Consider the following 14545-nt stretch of genomic DNA (forward strand, 5'->3'; position numbering starts at 1 on the left):
CCCCCTGGGAGCAATAGTACCAGCTTGTGGAAATGAAAGAAGTTCTGACCAATAGAAATACAATGTGAGCCACACTCATCATTTTAAAATTTCCAGCAGCACATTTTTTTTAAAAAAATAGATAGGTGCAATTAATTTTAATAATATATTTTATTTAACAATATATCCAAAATATGATAGTTTTATAATTTAATCAATATAAAAATTAAGAATGAGATGTTCTGCATTCCTTTTTCATACTAAGTCTTCAAAATTTCATATTTATTTTACATTTACAGCACATTTCCATTAGGACTAGACACATTTTGAGGACTCAGTAGCCACATGTGGCCAGCAGCTGCCATAATGCACAGTGCAGAAACAGAGATAGGAGTCTAAAGCACCTGGCACAAAGGCATCACTCTCTATGTTGTAGCTCTTGTTATACAGAGCCCATCACATTGCCTGGTTTACAGGAAGTACACAGTAAATATACATGGTTGCACTGACTGCTGATGTTTTCACAGACACCCAATTCATATCCACTGACTGCAAGCTCAATCTTCTAAATGTAGGTTGGGGAGAGGTGTGAAGAGGACCATTTCCCACACTTGAGTCAGTTTGGTTGGGGTGAGAGAAGGAAAGGAAGTGGGTCTGGACATGCACAGCTCTTTGGGAGTTCACCAAAGGCCCAGGAAGTCCAAGCTCAAAAGTCTCCTTTAATAATGGAATTCAATTTTCTTTTTAATACCCTCCCCTCCGTGAATGGGTCTAGGCCAGTTTATCAATGGCTGCAAAAATCATTAAGTAAAAACTTGATGAGGAACTGTATAAGGGAGAGATCAGGCTGACAACACTCAAATCTACTGATCAATTGAAACACCACCCAAAGCAGAACTGGACAGGGTATGCCCCTGATGTGATACGAGAAGAACCTATCACCACCTAGGAAGGATTCTTACCTCCCCACAAGAAATGTTTGTACACACATACACAAACACACACACACAAGCACACACCTTGAATCTAAGCAAGTTTCTAATCAAACTACCAGTTTTCAGGAAACACAGAGGATGGAGAAAGACATTAAATACCACCCTCCCACCACTTCTAGAATGTGAGAAGTTCCACAAGACAAACAACCCAAATTCTTCAACAAATTAATGGCATGGAGAAAAAAAAATGTGTGTGGTGGGGTGCAATACAGAAGAGAATACAGAAGAGGTATGCTGTGGAATCCGGGAGACTTCAGTTTCAAACAAACCAACTATAAAATGGCATTTTTTGACAAAAGGGGAAATGATAAGGGACTAGATAGTAGGTATTATAACTATTATTTTATTGGGTATGATAATGATATCTGTTAAAGACACACACTGAGATATGTGTCAGTTAAATGATAAGATGTCTAGAACTTGTTTTCAAATACTCCAGAAAAAAAATCAAACAAACACAAATCAACAAAAAGTAGGAGAAAAGAAGAGACGAGCCAAGATAGCCAAAATCTTGCTAAGTGATGAGGCTGGTCCCAGCTGTACCAGAAGTGCACCATCAGAGAGCTGCCCGCCCAGCCCCTGCACAGGCTGCACAGCCCCACATGCGACAGGCTGGAGCATCTCAGCTCAGTGTGTGCCGCGCTGGCCGACGTGCAGCGGCCGCCTGGGAACTTGCTTCTAATATAGTATAAAGCCCTGCCCCAGAGCTCCTAAAGCAGAATTTCTGAGTGGGGTCCTGGGAATCTGCATTCAATAAGCTCTCTCAGTGATACTAATGTCTGCTGAGGCATGAGAACCACAAGAGTGGAGAGCCCTGCCATGGTTATCATTGGCAGCAAACCCACAGAATGCCTGGGACTAAGTGCTTATCCGTGGGAGGGGTAAGAGTCCCGCCTAGAGCCTGAAGGGGTGAGATCCTCAAGCCTGAGAGTCCATTTTCCAGGTGGACAGCAGCAGTTTACTTCTGGAGGTCCCTCTCCACCTGGTTATTGTCACATGCCCTTGCAGACCCCAGATGGCCACCACAGAAAGCCCCTTCGGGCGTGAACTCTAGATTCAACCTGAATGCCTGGAAGTGCCTGACCAGTCTCTTGTTTTTATTCCTTCCACCTGGGTTTCCCCTCTGCCCTTCCCCAGGCTCTGGCTTTCTCCTTGTCCCATCCCAGGACCCCTGGGATGGTCTCAAGCCTCCAGAGCTCATGCCAAACCCACTGGGAGCCACCAGCTGCAGCCCCCTGCTACCCCGGCAAACTTTTTTTTTTTTTAAAGTCATGATTATGGTTTATTTATTTTTTTATTATACTTTAAGTTTTAGGGTACATGTGCACAATGTACAGGTTAGTTACATATGCATACATGTGCCATGTTGGTGTGCTGCACCTATTAACTCATAATTTAATATTAGGTATATCTCCTAATGCTATCCCTCCCCCCAGCACCTATCCCACAACAGGCCCCAGTGTGTGATGTTCCCCTTCCTGTGACCATGTACCCCAAAAGCAGGTATCCTGACTCTGTCATTCTGGCACAGCACCAGGGACAAGGCAGGAAATGTCCAGCCTTCTTTAGTAACCAAGCAGTGGTGACAACAGGCACATTCTCCTTATCTTCCACCCTCACCTTGATCCCACCCTTCAGCCCTCCCCAGACCTCACCACCCACTCAGGGTACCCCCTCTGCCTCCTCTCCTCCCTCTTGCCAGCTCTGAACTCTTCCAGGCTACGACCTGGGATCAGAGCTGTTCTGGAGTTTTCTCCTTTGAGCGTTCTCCATGTAAGACCATGGCCATGATTTCCATCTAGCTGCTGTGGAGATCAATCGTTGGCCGGGCACCCCAGCCTCCCTCATCTCTTTCCTCGCTCATGTCATCCCCAACTTACCCGTCCTCTAGTCCTGTTCTTTCGCTTGGGAATATCCTCTTCCAAATCCTCTTCTTCATTCCCTTCTTCTACATTTTCATCATTTTCCAAAACCCTCTGAAATGAAAAAAAAAAAAATAGAAAAGGTGAGAAACAAAATGCAAAGGGAAAAACCATCAGAGAGTAATTTTAAGGGTGTTCTGATTTGTTGTTATTTTTTAACAAAGTGAAGACGCTGCCTTTGCTTGGGCAGTTGGGCCCTCTGAAATGCTGTCTGGAGTTTGAACTCTTGGCACTACCGAGGCTCTCCTAAGCCCTTGGGCCCCTTCCAGACAAGTCCTCCCAGAACACTGACCTTTTTCCATTCTTTTTGCCCAAGAAGAGTTTTCTAACAAGAGACTATGCTGGTAGGGGCCCTTTTCTATGTGGGGCCAAAATGTTTACTTTTGTAAATGTAATGTTTCTTTTTGCTCCCAAAGGGCCACCTCAGAAATATGAAAATGTTTCTCCTTTCCCTGCCATTCTGGAACCCTGCCCTGTCTGATGAAAACAAGTAACTTCCTGTTCATCTGACCAGATTTAACACGAATGTGCTGTTCATAATAAGCCACTGCTTTTTTTTCTTTTTTTTTTAAGAAAAATAGACTTTCATTTAGTACCCGACTTGTCATGGAGCTTAAAGATCATGAATTTGAAATTCTCTCTCTCCAGCAGCCCGCCAGTCACATTGCAACATAGAATCCAATTTCCATTTTGCAGGTGAATACACTGAGGCTGAAAACAGTTTTGAGTGCTCCAGATCATCCAGTGAAGCCATGACCAAAGCAAGGTCAGGTTCATCGGCTCAGGGTTCCCCATTCATTTCTCAGCACAGTGGCTGAGAATTCCAGATGTAATCTGGCATACTCTCCATGTGGGGGCCTAAGCACGTCACTCCCTTTAGAGCAAGGAAGGAGGCAGGATGTGTTCCTCTGGGCTTGAGGGAGGGATAAAAGACTGTAGCAGAGGGCCCAGCCCCACAATGGGAGCAGGAAAAGAGGGAAGGGGCATGGAGCTCACTGGGCTCCATGTCAGGGGGCCCAGAGGGTTTTTCGTTTGTTTTTTTTTTTTTCTGAGACAGGGACTCACTCTATTGCCCAGGCTGGAGTGCAGTGGCACAATCACGGCTCAATGCAGCCTCAACCTCCCAGGCCTAAGCGATCCTCCCACCTCAGCCTGCCAAGTAGCTGGGACTGCAGGCACATGCCACCATGCCTGGCTAATTTATGTTTTGTAGAGATGGGGGGTCTCACTATGTTGCCCAGGCTGACCTCGAACACCTGGTCTCAAGTGATCCTCCCACCCCAGCCTCCCAAAGTGCTAGGATTACAGGCATACCATGCAGATGAGCTACCACACCTGGCCACCTGGGGGGTTCTTTATGGGCTCACTGTGTGAACTAGGGCAAGTCATCATCTCTTCATCCTTCAGTTTCCCCAATTATACAATAGGAATTCATTCATTCCATCTACAAACATTTATCTAGTGCTGACTACATGGCAGGCTCCATGCTAGGCAAGCTGCAAAATGGCTACAGTCCCAGCCCCAAATGGACTTTCCAGTCTAGGAAAGGGAGAACAGATTTAAACAATGTGCATATGTCACCATATAATTACAACTGTTCTCAAAACAGTGGTAGGCAAGTTCAAAGTGCTATGAGAGGGTGTTAGGAGGGAGTTTTCCCTAATCCAAGGGCCAGGGGAGGCCTACATGAGAACATGAGCTGAGAAGTTGAGATGTGGAGGATGAGCAAAGACTGGCCTTGTGAATGAGGACAGAGGGGAGGGAGGGAAAAGGTTCTAGGCAGAGGAAAGAGCATAAGCAAACTCCCTGAGGCAGGGAGAGGAACACGGCTTGTCCAAGGAGCAGAAAGGCCAGTGTGACCAGTGCTTAGTGGCTCAAGGAGAGATGGCATAAGATGGAGCTAGTAAGGGGAACAAGTACCATATTACACAGGGTAACCCTATCTCCTCTTCCTTGTGGTGATGGGTCAAAGATCACAAATATGTTGAGAAGGCTGAGACAGTGGCACACACTGCACTGTTGTCTGATAACCATCGCTGTTTAAGCTGCCTCCTGGATGACACCTCTGGCCTGTCCTCAAAGCAGGAAGCCCGGGGTGAGCCACCAGGCAGTGATCTTCCACCACTGCCCCTGGCTAGAATGTTCTGCTCTAAATCACAGGGATCAGGACACTTCTAGTCACCCAATCCATCCAAAGAACTCAAAACAGGTCTAGTAAATTCTTCTTTGCCTTTTCTACTAGGTTTATTTGGGAATCCACCAGCTGACAGCACTTAACGGGTCTCTGAGCCAGCCTTAACCATCTAACAGAGAAAAAGCATTGTCTGCTGGACATGACCTCTGGCCCATAACTAGGAAACGTCAGTCCCCATTCACAGTATAAGTCTCTTGAGTTCCTGACCTGTAGGTGGGAACACTAGCAAAAGCCGACTGAGACAGTGACAGGTCAAATGCTCTGCAGCCTTTGGGGCAAAGACATAGTATAAATATAAGGTCTGGTTATGACTGTTGTTGCTGTTCATAGAACCATCTTGCAAACTTTCCAGGTCTTGAAGTCACTTAATCATGGTAAGCTCCAAGTGCCTCGAATTTAAAGGTCATAGCCTCTGGCATCTCAGTACAACTCCGACTCTCATTTTTCATTATAAGGGTATTTATTACCCGCAATATGGACTCTGGGTTGGAAGGTGAAAGACTGGTAGAGGCAGCTGAGCTAGTCCCCAGAGTGTCACATGGCCTCCATATCTGGGAGTAAACTGACTTCTCTTCTCCCTGAGGCTCCATCCTCCCTCTGCCCATCAGCTTCCCTGTGACTCTAAAGCCTCTGTCTATGCCCTGGGCCTCAGATGTGATGGCGGCAGACCCAGTGTGTCTGCATTTCCTGCGATGCGGCCCTGACACCAGAAGCCTCTCGACATAATTCAGGAGGAGCCAGGAGTTTCTAACAAACAAAGCTTGTTTCAGACCTCAGGAAGCGGAGGGGGAGTCCTGTATCAGGAGTCGCCGACGGGGGTGGGGTGTCCAACTACAAAATCAGCTGACCCCCCAGTAACAGACATGCATTCCTTGTCCAAGGACATTATCTGGAAAATAAACACATTTTAAAATAACTTTTCTCCCTGTTACTCTAAACAGTCTTTATGGTGATAACAGCGGTTTGTGGTTGTGTTTAAAAAAAAAAAAAAATCCTTTTTAAAGACTACATTATCTCTGGCCTGGAATACTGCAAAAATCTCCTGATTTCCCTCCTTCCATTGCTGGCCCCACATCCAATCTCCTCTCCATGCAGCAGGCAACAGGATCTTTATGAAATACAAATTCATGGCCCTGATCAAAATCTTCCAAATGGCTTCCTTCTTTGTATCACATGGAACCAAAAGCCACTTCCCTGTCCTGTGGGAACTAGGTGGTCTGGTCTCGGCCCACCTGTCGAACTCCTGGGCTCTTTTTTCCCTGGCACAATACTCCGGCCACACAGGTCTTCTGTTCTCTCAACAAAACCAGCTCTGACCTGTCTTGGGGCCATCACACCCACTGCTCCTCTGCCCAGAAAGCTCTTCCCCAGGACCATCACTTTCCTGACTCTTCTCATCCCATAGGGTTGAGGTTAAATCCCTCAACCCGACCAGATGCGGTGGCTCATGCCTGTAATCCCAGCACTTTGGGAGGCCGAGGCAGGCGGATCACGAGGTTAGGAGTTCGAGACCAGCCTGGCCAATATGGTAAAACCCTGTTTCTACTAAAAACACAAAAAATAGTTGGGCGTGGTGGTGGGCACCTGTAATCCCAGCTACTCAGAAGGCTGAGGCAGGAGAATCGTTTGAACCTGGGAGGTGGAGGCTGCAGTCAGCTGAGATTGCACCATTGCACTCCAGCCTGGGTGACGAGGCGAGACTCCGTCTCAAAAAAAAAAAAAAAAAAATCCCTCATCTTCCTCAGGAACTCTACTCTGATGCTGAATCTTCATACTGTTTGTTCTCATTGATTTTATCCTAAAATGCAATTATTTTATTTGTATTCCTTGTTTCCTGCCTGTGTGTCACATTCGAATATGAGTAGAGAGGATAGGTATCTCTTGGTCTCTGTGTCCCTAGCACCCAGCACAGTGCCTGCACAGAGGAAGCCCTCATGAAACTTTGGTCAAATGAATGAATGAATGAAAAAGCATAATCCATTCGCTACATGTGTATTTTAATAATGCAAAGTCAATAAAAACACGTAAACTCATTTGACTTATGGTCCTGGCTTTGTCTTCTAGCACAGTAGACAGCAGACCCACGCGCTGCACTCAGCAGACCTTCAGTTTACATAGGAGATGATGGTGACATGATGACGACAATACAGCACCAGCCCAGTGCTGCATGAGAAGAACTCAAGCCCACCACCAGCTTTAAAGGGAAAGGGACCCACATACCCAGAGCATGAAGGCTCTGGGCAGTGGCTCTGCCCCATTCATTGATTCTGTCAAATTACATGAACTAAGCAAAAAAATACTCTAGCAAGTCACACAGAGATGACAGACCTTGACTTCAAAATCTGAAAGTCACATACACACACACAAGGAAGAAAGCAGTAGGTGGCTTAAACACCAAAGGCAAGAAGAGATCCCTCTGGCTGGAGGGGAGATCAAGAAAGGCTTGATGGGGAAGGTGGCACTGGGGTTGAGTCTAAAAGATGAGTGAGATTTGTACACATGAAGATGGAAGAAAAGGCATGCCAGATAAAGGGCACAGCGGGACCAATGGCATGGAGGGAAGAAGGCTGAAGAACAGAGCGGGGAAAGGAGTAGTGGAACATAAGCCTGAAAACTAGGTTAGGAATGGAGAGCACAGGCCCAGGAAGGTCACGCTCATCCTTTTCGATTTATTTAGTGGGAAACAACAGTTTTTTAGCAGAGTTTTGCTCTAGAACAAAAGGTCAGCTAGCAAAGTAGGACATGTCAGAGATGGGAAGAACTGGGGACAGGGCGATTCCTGGAATCTGTTCCCTCATGTGTCCATTCAACAAATATTTATGTTGCACCTGGTAAGCACCAAGCACTGTTTGGGTGCTTATGAGATATAAGCAAGCAAAACTGGCAACGGATCCTGCCCTCGAGGAGTTTACATTCTACTGGAAGAAAACAGACAATAAACAATAACATAATAAGTAAGTAAATTAGAAAGTACATTAGATGATGATAAGAGTGATGGAAAAGAACAAGAAAAGCAGAGTGGAATCGGGAGGCAGGGGCAGGCAGGGCAAGGGTGTGGGATGAAGTACAGCACGGTCAGGGACAACTTTGAGAGAAGAGGAAGGCCGGGCACCGTGGCTCATGCCTGTAATCCCAGCACCTTGGGAGGCCGAAGTGGGTGGATCACCTGCAGTCAGGAGTTCGAGACCAGCCTGGCAAACATGGTGAATCCTCGTCTCTACTAAAAATACAAAAATCAGCCAGAGGTGGTGGTGCGCACCTGTAATCCCAGCTATTCAGGAGGCTGAGACAGGAGAATCACTTGAACCCAGTAGGCAGAGGTTGCAGCGAGCTGAGATTGCACCACTTCACTCCAGCCTGGGCGACACAGCGAGACTCTGTCTCAAAAATAAATTAATTAATTAATAATAAAAAATAAAAATTAAAAAATGAAGAAGGTGAGGGTGAGAGACAAGTGTACATCTGGGGAAATGGCCAGGGCAAAGGCCTGAGGTCTGGGACAGGCCTGGCATGTTCTGGGAGGAACAGAAGGAGATTGTTGTGCCTGGAGTGGAGTGGATGAGGAAAAGAGGAAGAGTGGAGTCAGAGAGGGGTGAGAAGGCCCTGAATTTCACTCTCAGATAGCAGGGGCGGTAGCGGGTTCTGAGCACAGAAATGATAAGAATATACTTAAATTTTAAAAAGCTCCCTCTCCTGTGGTGTATCTAGACAACAGAATATTATTCAGCATTAAAAAGAAATGAGCTATCTGGCCATGAAAAGACATGAAGGAACCTTAAATGAATGTTACTAAATCAGAGAAGCCAATCTGAAAAGGCGACATACTGTGAGTCCAAGTATATGACATCCTGCAAGAGGCAAAACTATGGAGACGGGGAAACGGCCAGTGGTTGCCAGGCATTAGGACGGAGGGAGGGATGAACAGGTGGAGCTCAGAGGATTTTTAGGGCAGTGAAACTTCTGTATGATACCGTAAGAGTGGACAGATGCCATTACACATTTGTTCAAACCCATTGAATGCGCAACGCCAAGAGTGAACCGTCATGCAGACTTTGAACATTGGGTGATAATGATGAGTCAGTGCAGCTCATCTATTATAGCAAATGCACCACTCTAGTGGAGGATGTTGATCATGGGGGAGGCTATACCAGGGGTATATAGGAAATCTCTGTACCATCCTCTTCATTTTGCTGTGAACCTAAAACTGCTGTTAAAAAATATTTTTTTTAAAGACTGCCCCTCAAGCATTATCAGGGAGACCACTGAGAAGACAACCGCAGCAGTTCACACAAAAGATGAGAGCAGCTTGGGCCAGGGTAGCAGTGGTGGGTGCATGGAGAGGGGATGCGGGAGAACTGGGCTTATGTTGAAGGCACAGTTGACAAGGCTCCTGATGAGCAGGATGTCAGGTGTGAGAGACAAGCAGGAGTCAAAGATGACCCTAAGGTCCCTTAGACAAATAAAGGTGACAGTTAATGAGGATCTTCACTAGGGCTGCAGCTCGTGGAAAGGAGAGGAGGGAACAAACACAAGCCGTGTTGTGGCAACTCAATGGAAAAGATTTGACAATTCATCTTAACACGGGAATGGCGGAGAAGAAGGCCAAATTCTGTGATTCATTCAATGCCTTTATCGAGACTCAACTCTACCCAGCTTGGGAAAGGCCCCGGGGACACTGGTGAGCATGACCGCATCGGCCCTGGCTATCGATGGAACTTACCAAGCCAACCAGCAATGTATTATTCCATTATTATTAATTTAATTGTAGTTTTAATAAATTAATATATAAATTAATAAATTTATTGAATATTAAATATGCACAATAGGTATAGCATAAAATATAAACATTTAATATGTAATATAAATTTAATAGAAATACAATTTAATTTTAATAATTTAATATTAACTACCAATGCTATTATTTCATAATAGGATTAATTCATATTACAATACTCAATGGCAAACATTGTATTAGACAATGAGGATTCCAGACAAATAACAAATAAGAGATGGTAGGTGTGAAGTCAGGTGCAGTGACTCACGCCTGTAATCCCAGCACTCTGGGAGGCTGAGGCAGGCGATCACTTGAGGTCAGGAGTTCGAGACCAGCCTGGCCAATATGGTGAAACCCCATCTCTACTAAAAATACAAAAAACAGCCAGATGGTGGCACATGCCTGTAATCCCAGCTACTCGGGAGGCTGAGACACAAGAATCACTTGAACCCGGGAGGTAGAGTTTGCAGTGAGCCGAGATCGAGATCATGCCACTGCACTCCAGCCTGGGTGACAGAGTGAGACTCTGTCTCAAAAAAAAAAAAAAAGAAAAAGAAAAAGAAAAAGAAACGGTAGGTGTGCACCCTTATAATCCTATTCAGTGAGAGTTTTAGAAGTGGCATGGATAGAGGGTAGTGGACCCATGGGGACAGAGCAGCCATCCGCCTGAAGGGTGAGGACGGCATGGGCTTGAGGGATGGCTGGGCACTGCTGGGAAAGGGAGTGTGCAGTCGTGGGGACCAGTGAGGCTGGGCGTGAGGGTAGGGGGTGGGCAAGCCGGACTCACGTGGCCGTAGCTGGAGCAGACGCTCCCACATTTCAAGCCTAGACAATGGACTCTTGGTTCCATGGGGACAAGGATTCAGACTGTTTTGTCCACTCTGTGTCCCTGGGACCCTGCACAGTCCCTGTGTTCACTAGACTCAACAAATTCACTTTGAATAGACAGAAGAGAGGGAAGGGAACCGAGGTGAAGGCAATAATGACTCCTTCGGAAGATAGGTTAAGTCAGAAAGAATTTGGGAGCTTCCTGGCCACCATAGAAACAAGGCAGTCTGAGACTAAGCCCCGGCCCTTGAGGGGAGGATCTGGAGCCAGGCCGGTGCTGGAGTTCTGGAGGCGCTATGGTGACAGGAACACTCTGTGGGGTCCCCAGCAGGTGCGGGAATACCTGTATTTCCTGGATGCTTTCCTCCTCCCTGGCATCCACCTTCTTCTCAACCCCCTCGCCACGGAGCAAGGCTTCCAGCGTGGTGCTTTCTGAGGTGAACCCATCCTTCTTCAGGGGAAGCTCCACTTCTGAAAAACAAAGATAGAAAGGCAGGTCAGGCCACTAGAAGCAGGCAGGGCAGGAGGGACAGTCCTGGAGGACACGCAGGGCCCAGGGCTCCTGAGGAGGACTCGGGGCCTGTGCTCTCTCCTCCTGGAGGGAGAGGAACACTGGAGCCCTGTCCAGCTTTTCCATCTCCATTTCATAATCCAGAGACAGATTCCGACCATGCCCACACCCCCAGAGGAAGCTGAGCCAGAGCAGAAAGGGTGCGGGGTGCATGTGGGCTCACACGGCCATGCTTCTGCCTCTCCAGCCATGACATCGGACAAGGCAGGCGTCAGGAGCGTGGAGCCCTTATTGCATCCACAAAGCGGGGATAACAATACCCAACCCCACAGGTGGTTTTGTAAGGGGTCATGTGTTCATTTGCGGGGAAGAGTTTCAAAAACTCAAGCGATGCACAATGCTGGCAACCAAGTATGCTCATTCCCTCCTATCCCAGCTCTTGTCTGTCAACCCCATGACCTCCTCATGGCCATGCTGGCTGCCCAGCTCTGGTTTCCTCCACGAAAAGCTAGTTCAGCCTCAGAAAGGTTGTTCTCTTCAACCCAGGGGGAAGTGAGAGCTTCAAAATCCACGGGAAGAGGAGCGAGGGCGAATGCCTCACAAGCCCCGGATGAGCAGAGTGGCCACAGCACAGCCACGCCACGACCTTTTTTTCTGAAGGTATCAGGAGTTTGATCAGCTACCTGGGGCTTGAGAAGAGAAGCCCTGGGGTTGCCAGCAGAGAAGTGGCAACCCGAGCCAGCCCTGCCCAGAAGAGACACCAGAGAGAAGCTGAACCCCTTCCTCCAGGTGTCCCAAACTCCTGACCTGACAGAGGGTTGGTGTGTTTCTTTCTTTTCTTTCTTTCCTTCCCTCCTTTCTTTCCTTTCCCTCCCTCCTTTCTTTCTTTCCATTCTCTCTTTCTTTCTCTCTCCTTTCTTTTTTTCTCTTTCTCTCTCTCTCTCTTTCTTTCATTCTCTTTTAGAGACAGGGTCTTACTTTATCACCCAGGCTGGAGTGCAGTGGCACTATCATAGCTCACTGCAGCCTCAAACTTCTGGCCTCAAGCAATCCATCTGCCTCAGCCTCCCAAAGCACTGGGGTTATAGGCATGAGCCACCATCCCCTGCTGTTTTTTTAATTAAAGATGCAAACCTAAGGTACAGGAGATCATTCTGATTTACTAAAATATTTCTTCAACCTCTCCTCTGATCCTGGACCTCATACCCCCACACTGCCACAGTTTGATATGTGGTCCTTACCATTGCACCAGGTAAGCTGGGGGCAGGAACTATGATGCAGTGGTGTCCCAGAAAATAGGAGAGATGAATGGCCTGCTCTTTTGGGGGTATTGAGAGTTTAGTGTAGGGACTATTTACAGAGATGGGGAGAGGTGATTAAGGGATCTGACAAGGTAGGTTAAAGCATCCCAGGTGGGTTTTGGGCAGGGGTGAGGGTGGGGAGGGGCCATTACCGCTGCTGCTATTTTTGGAGGGACAGAGGGAGAGTGCTTGCAAGAACCTGGAGATAGCACCATTAGCAGAGCCCCAGGACAGGAGCTATGGCTTGCAGAAGCCAGGAACCAAGGGAAGAAACAATCCAACCACTCTCTCCATCCATCCTCCATCAGCCTGCTGCGTCCTCTCCCAAGGGCCAACCTTAAACAGAAGCGAGAGGGGAAGGGAGCCCCCTTCACACAGCCTACCGAGCTCCGAGCAGGGTGAAGACAGAAAAGCATGGATCTGGAGGGGCAAATGGAAAGAGCAGCACCACCGAGCCTGCTCCACTGGGCTCTGTCCTGACTCCAACAGAATCCTACCTGCACTTTCCACTTCCTCCACCAGAAACAGAGGGAGTCTGACCAATCCATGAGGAAGCGGCAAGCGGGCATCCATTAAAACTGAACAAATGCACACCTGTGGGTGACCGGCCCCCAGAAAAAGAAGGTGGGATGGAGAAACAGCATCTAAAATCTCTTGAGAAACAAAGTCTTTGGGATTTTTCCTACCAAAAAAGGAGAGCAAAGGATTCACTTCCCATCAAGGAGCGCTACCACGAAATCAGCCACCTCTGAATCCATCTATCCATTCAACAGATATTTACTGAGCACCTGCCATAGGACCACCACTGTGCTGGGACTAGGGACATAGGAGGTGAACCAAATAAAGACAGGCCCTGCCTTTAGGAGGCTTACAGTCCAAAGAGACAGATAGTAAATGCTAAATACAAAATCAAAATGCAATTACGAATTGTCATAAGTGTTATGGAGGAAAACGACAGAATGAAATGTGAAAGAATATAGGTAACAGGGTCTACCTTAGATCAGGGAGTCAGGGAAGGCCTGTATGATGAAGTTACATTTAAGGAGAGTGTCAGACAAACAGCCAACTGTCTGCTTTAATGAGTTCATGGAGTACATCTCCATAGCCGGCTCTGATGACATATTACTCTTTCTCCCAAGTCAGAAAAGTCTTCCAAATGTCTACTCTAAAGCAATTAGTGTGTGTTGCCTCATGTCCTGTCCTCAGTCAAAAGAGAACAGCTGGTCACAATCCCTCAAACTTATAATAATCATATATACATAGAGTTGAAGTTCCTATTTGAGTATCCCCCTTAGCCTTCGCAGCACTAAATAAATCCTATTTATTAGTGTTATTTCCCAGAATGGTACAGCATTTTAGAGCTAGAAAAGACCTTATAGATCATCTAATTCAATCATCTCATTTTGTAGATGCGTCACCCGAGACCCAGAAAAGTTAAGTAACCACCAACAGCCACACAGCAGGATGAGAATGCAGCTGAATGATCTTTCCAAGTTGCCACTGAAATCAGGACAATGGCCCCCTCTCATTGTATTCTTATTAGTGGTTGACAGGCTTAGGCTGAGCCCTGAATGAGCTTTGGTACATCCGTGTACATGCAGAGGGCTTGGCAAGCAGCAAACATTCAAAACTTAGCAGCTGTTACTGCTACGTATCAATCCCCACTACACCCAAGAGCACAGTTATTAACCCGTTTTACAGATGAGGGCAGTGCAGCTTACAGAGGTTGAGAACTTGCTTGATATCACATAGCTGGTAAGGGGCAAAGCCCGGCCTTAAACTCAATCTGCCTTCAGACCCAGTCACCTAATTAGGTTGCATGGACTCCACCCTGTCTCTCTGTGGTCCTTCCTTGAAAAGTCTTTTTCCAAACCTTTATGCATTTTCATTACATTCTGAGACTCACTCCATAGTTTTCATATTTCAGGATAAAAGGCAGATCTTTAACTGAGGATGAGGGCAGGTTTGTGCCATGGTTTTGGGTTCTGCTCTATACGATCATCCCCATGCAATGTTCACCATTCTGCAACAGTATCTACCA

The 14545-nt window shown here is 46.8% G+C and overlaps 1 protein-coding gene across 7 annotated transcripts in view; it reads right to left on the bottom strand.

Annotated features, from left to right (window-relative positions):
* Nucleotides 1-14545, bottom strand: part of DPF3 (double PHD fingers 3) — a 286317-nt gene that overhangs the window by 111891 nt on the left and 159881 nt on the right. For all 7 annotated transcript variants that reach the window (XR_010109819.1, XR_008620912.2, XR_008620913.2 and 4 more), the window contains 2 exons: nucleotides 11036-11163; nucleotides 2855-2950 (listed from right to left, as the gene is read on the bottom strand). Coding sequence is in view for 2 of the 7 variants with exons in the window: in XM_003824125.6 (XP_003824173.1) it covers nucleotides 2855-2950; nucleotides 11036-11163 (224 nt within the window). In the remaining 5 variants the exon portion in view is untranslated. The remainder of the gene's footprint in view (nucleotides 1-2854; nucleotides 2951-11035; nucleotides 11164-14545) is intronic.

This window comes from Pan paniscus, chromosome 15 (assembly GCF_029289425.2).
Source record: "Pan paniscus chromosome 15, NHGRI_mPanPan1-v2.0_pri, whole genome shotgun sequence".
NCBI lineage: Eukaryota > Metazoa > Chordata > Mammalia > Primates > Hominidae > Pan > Pan paniscus.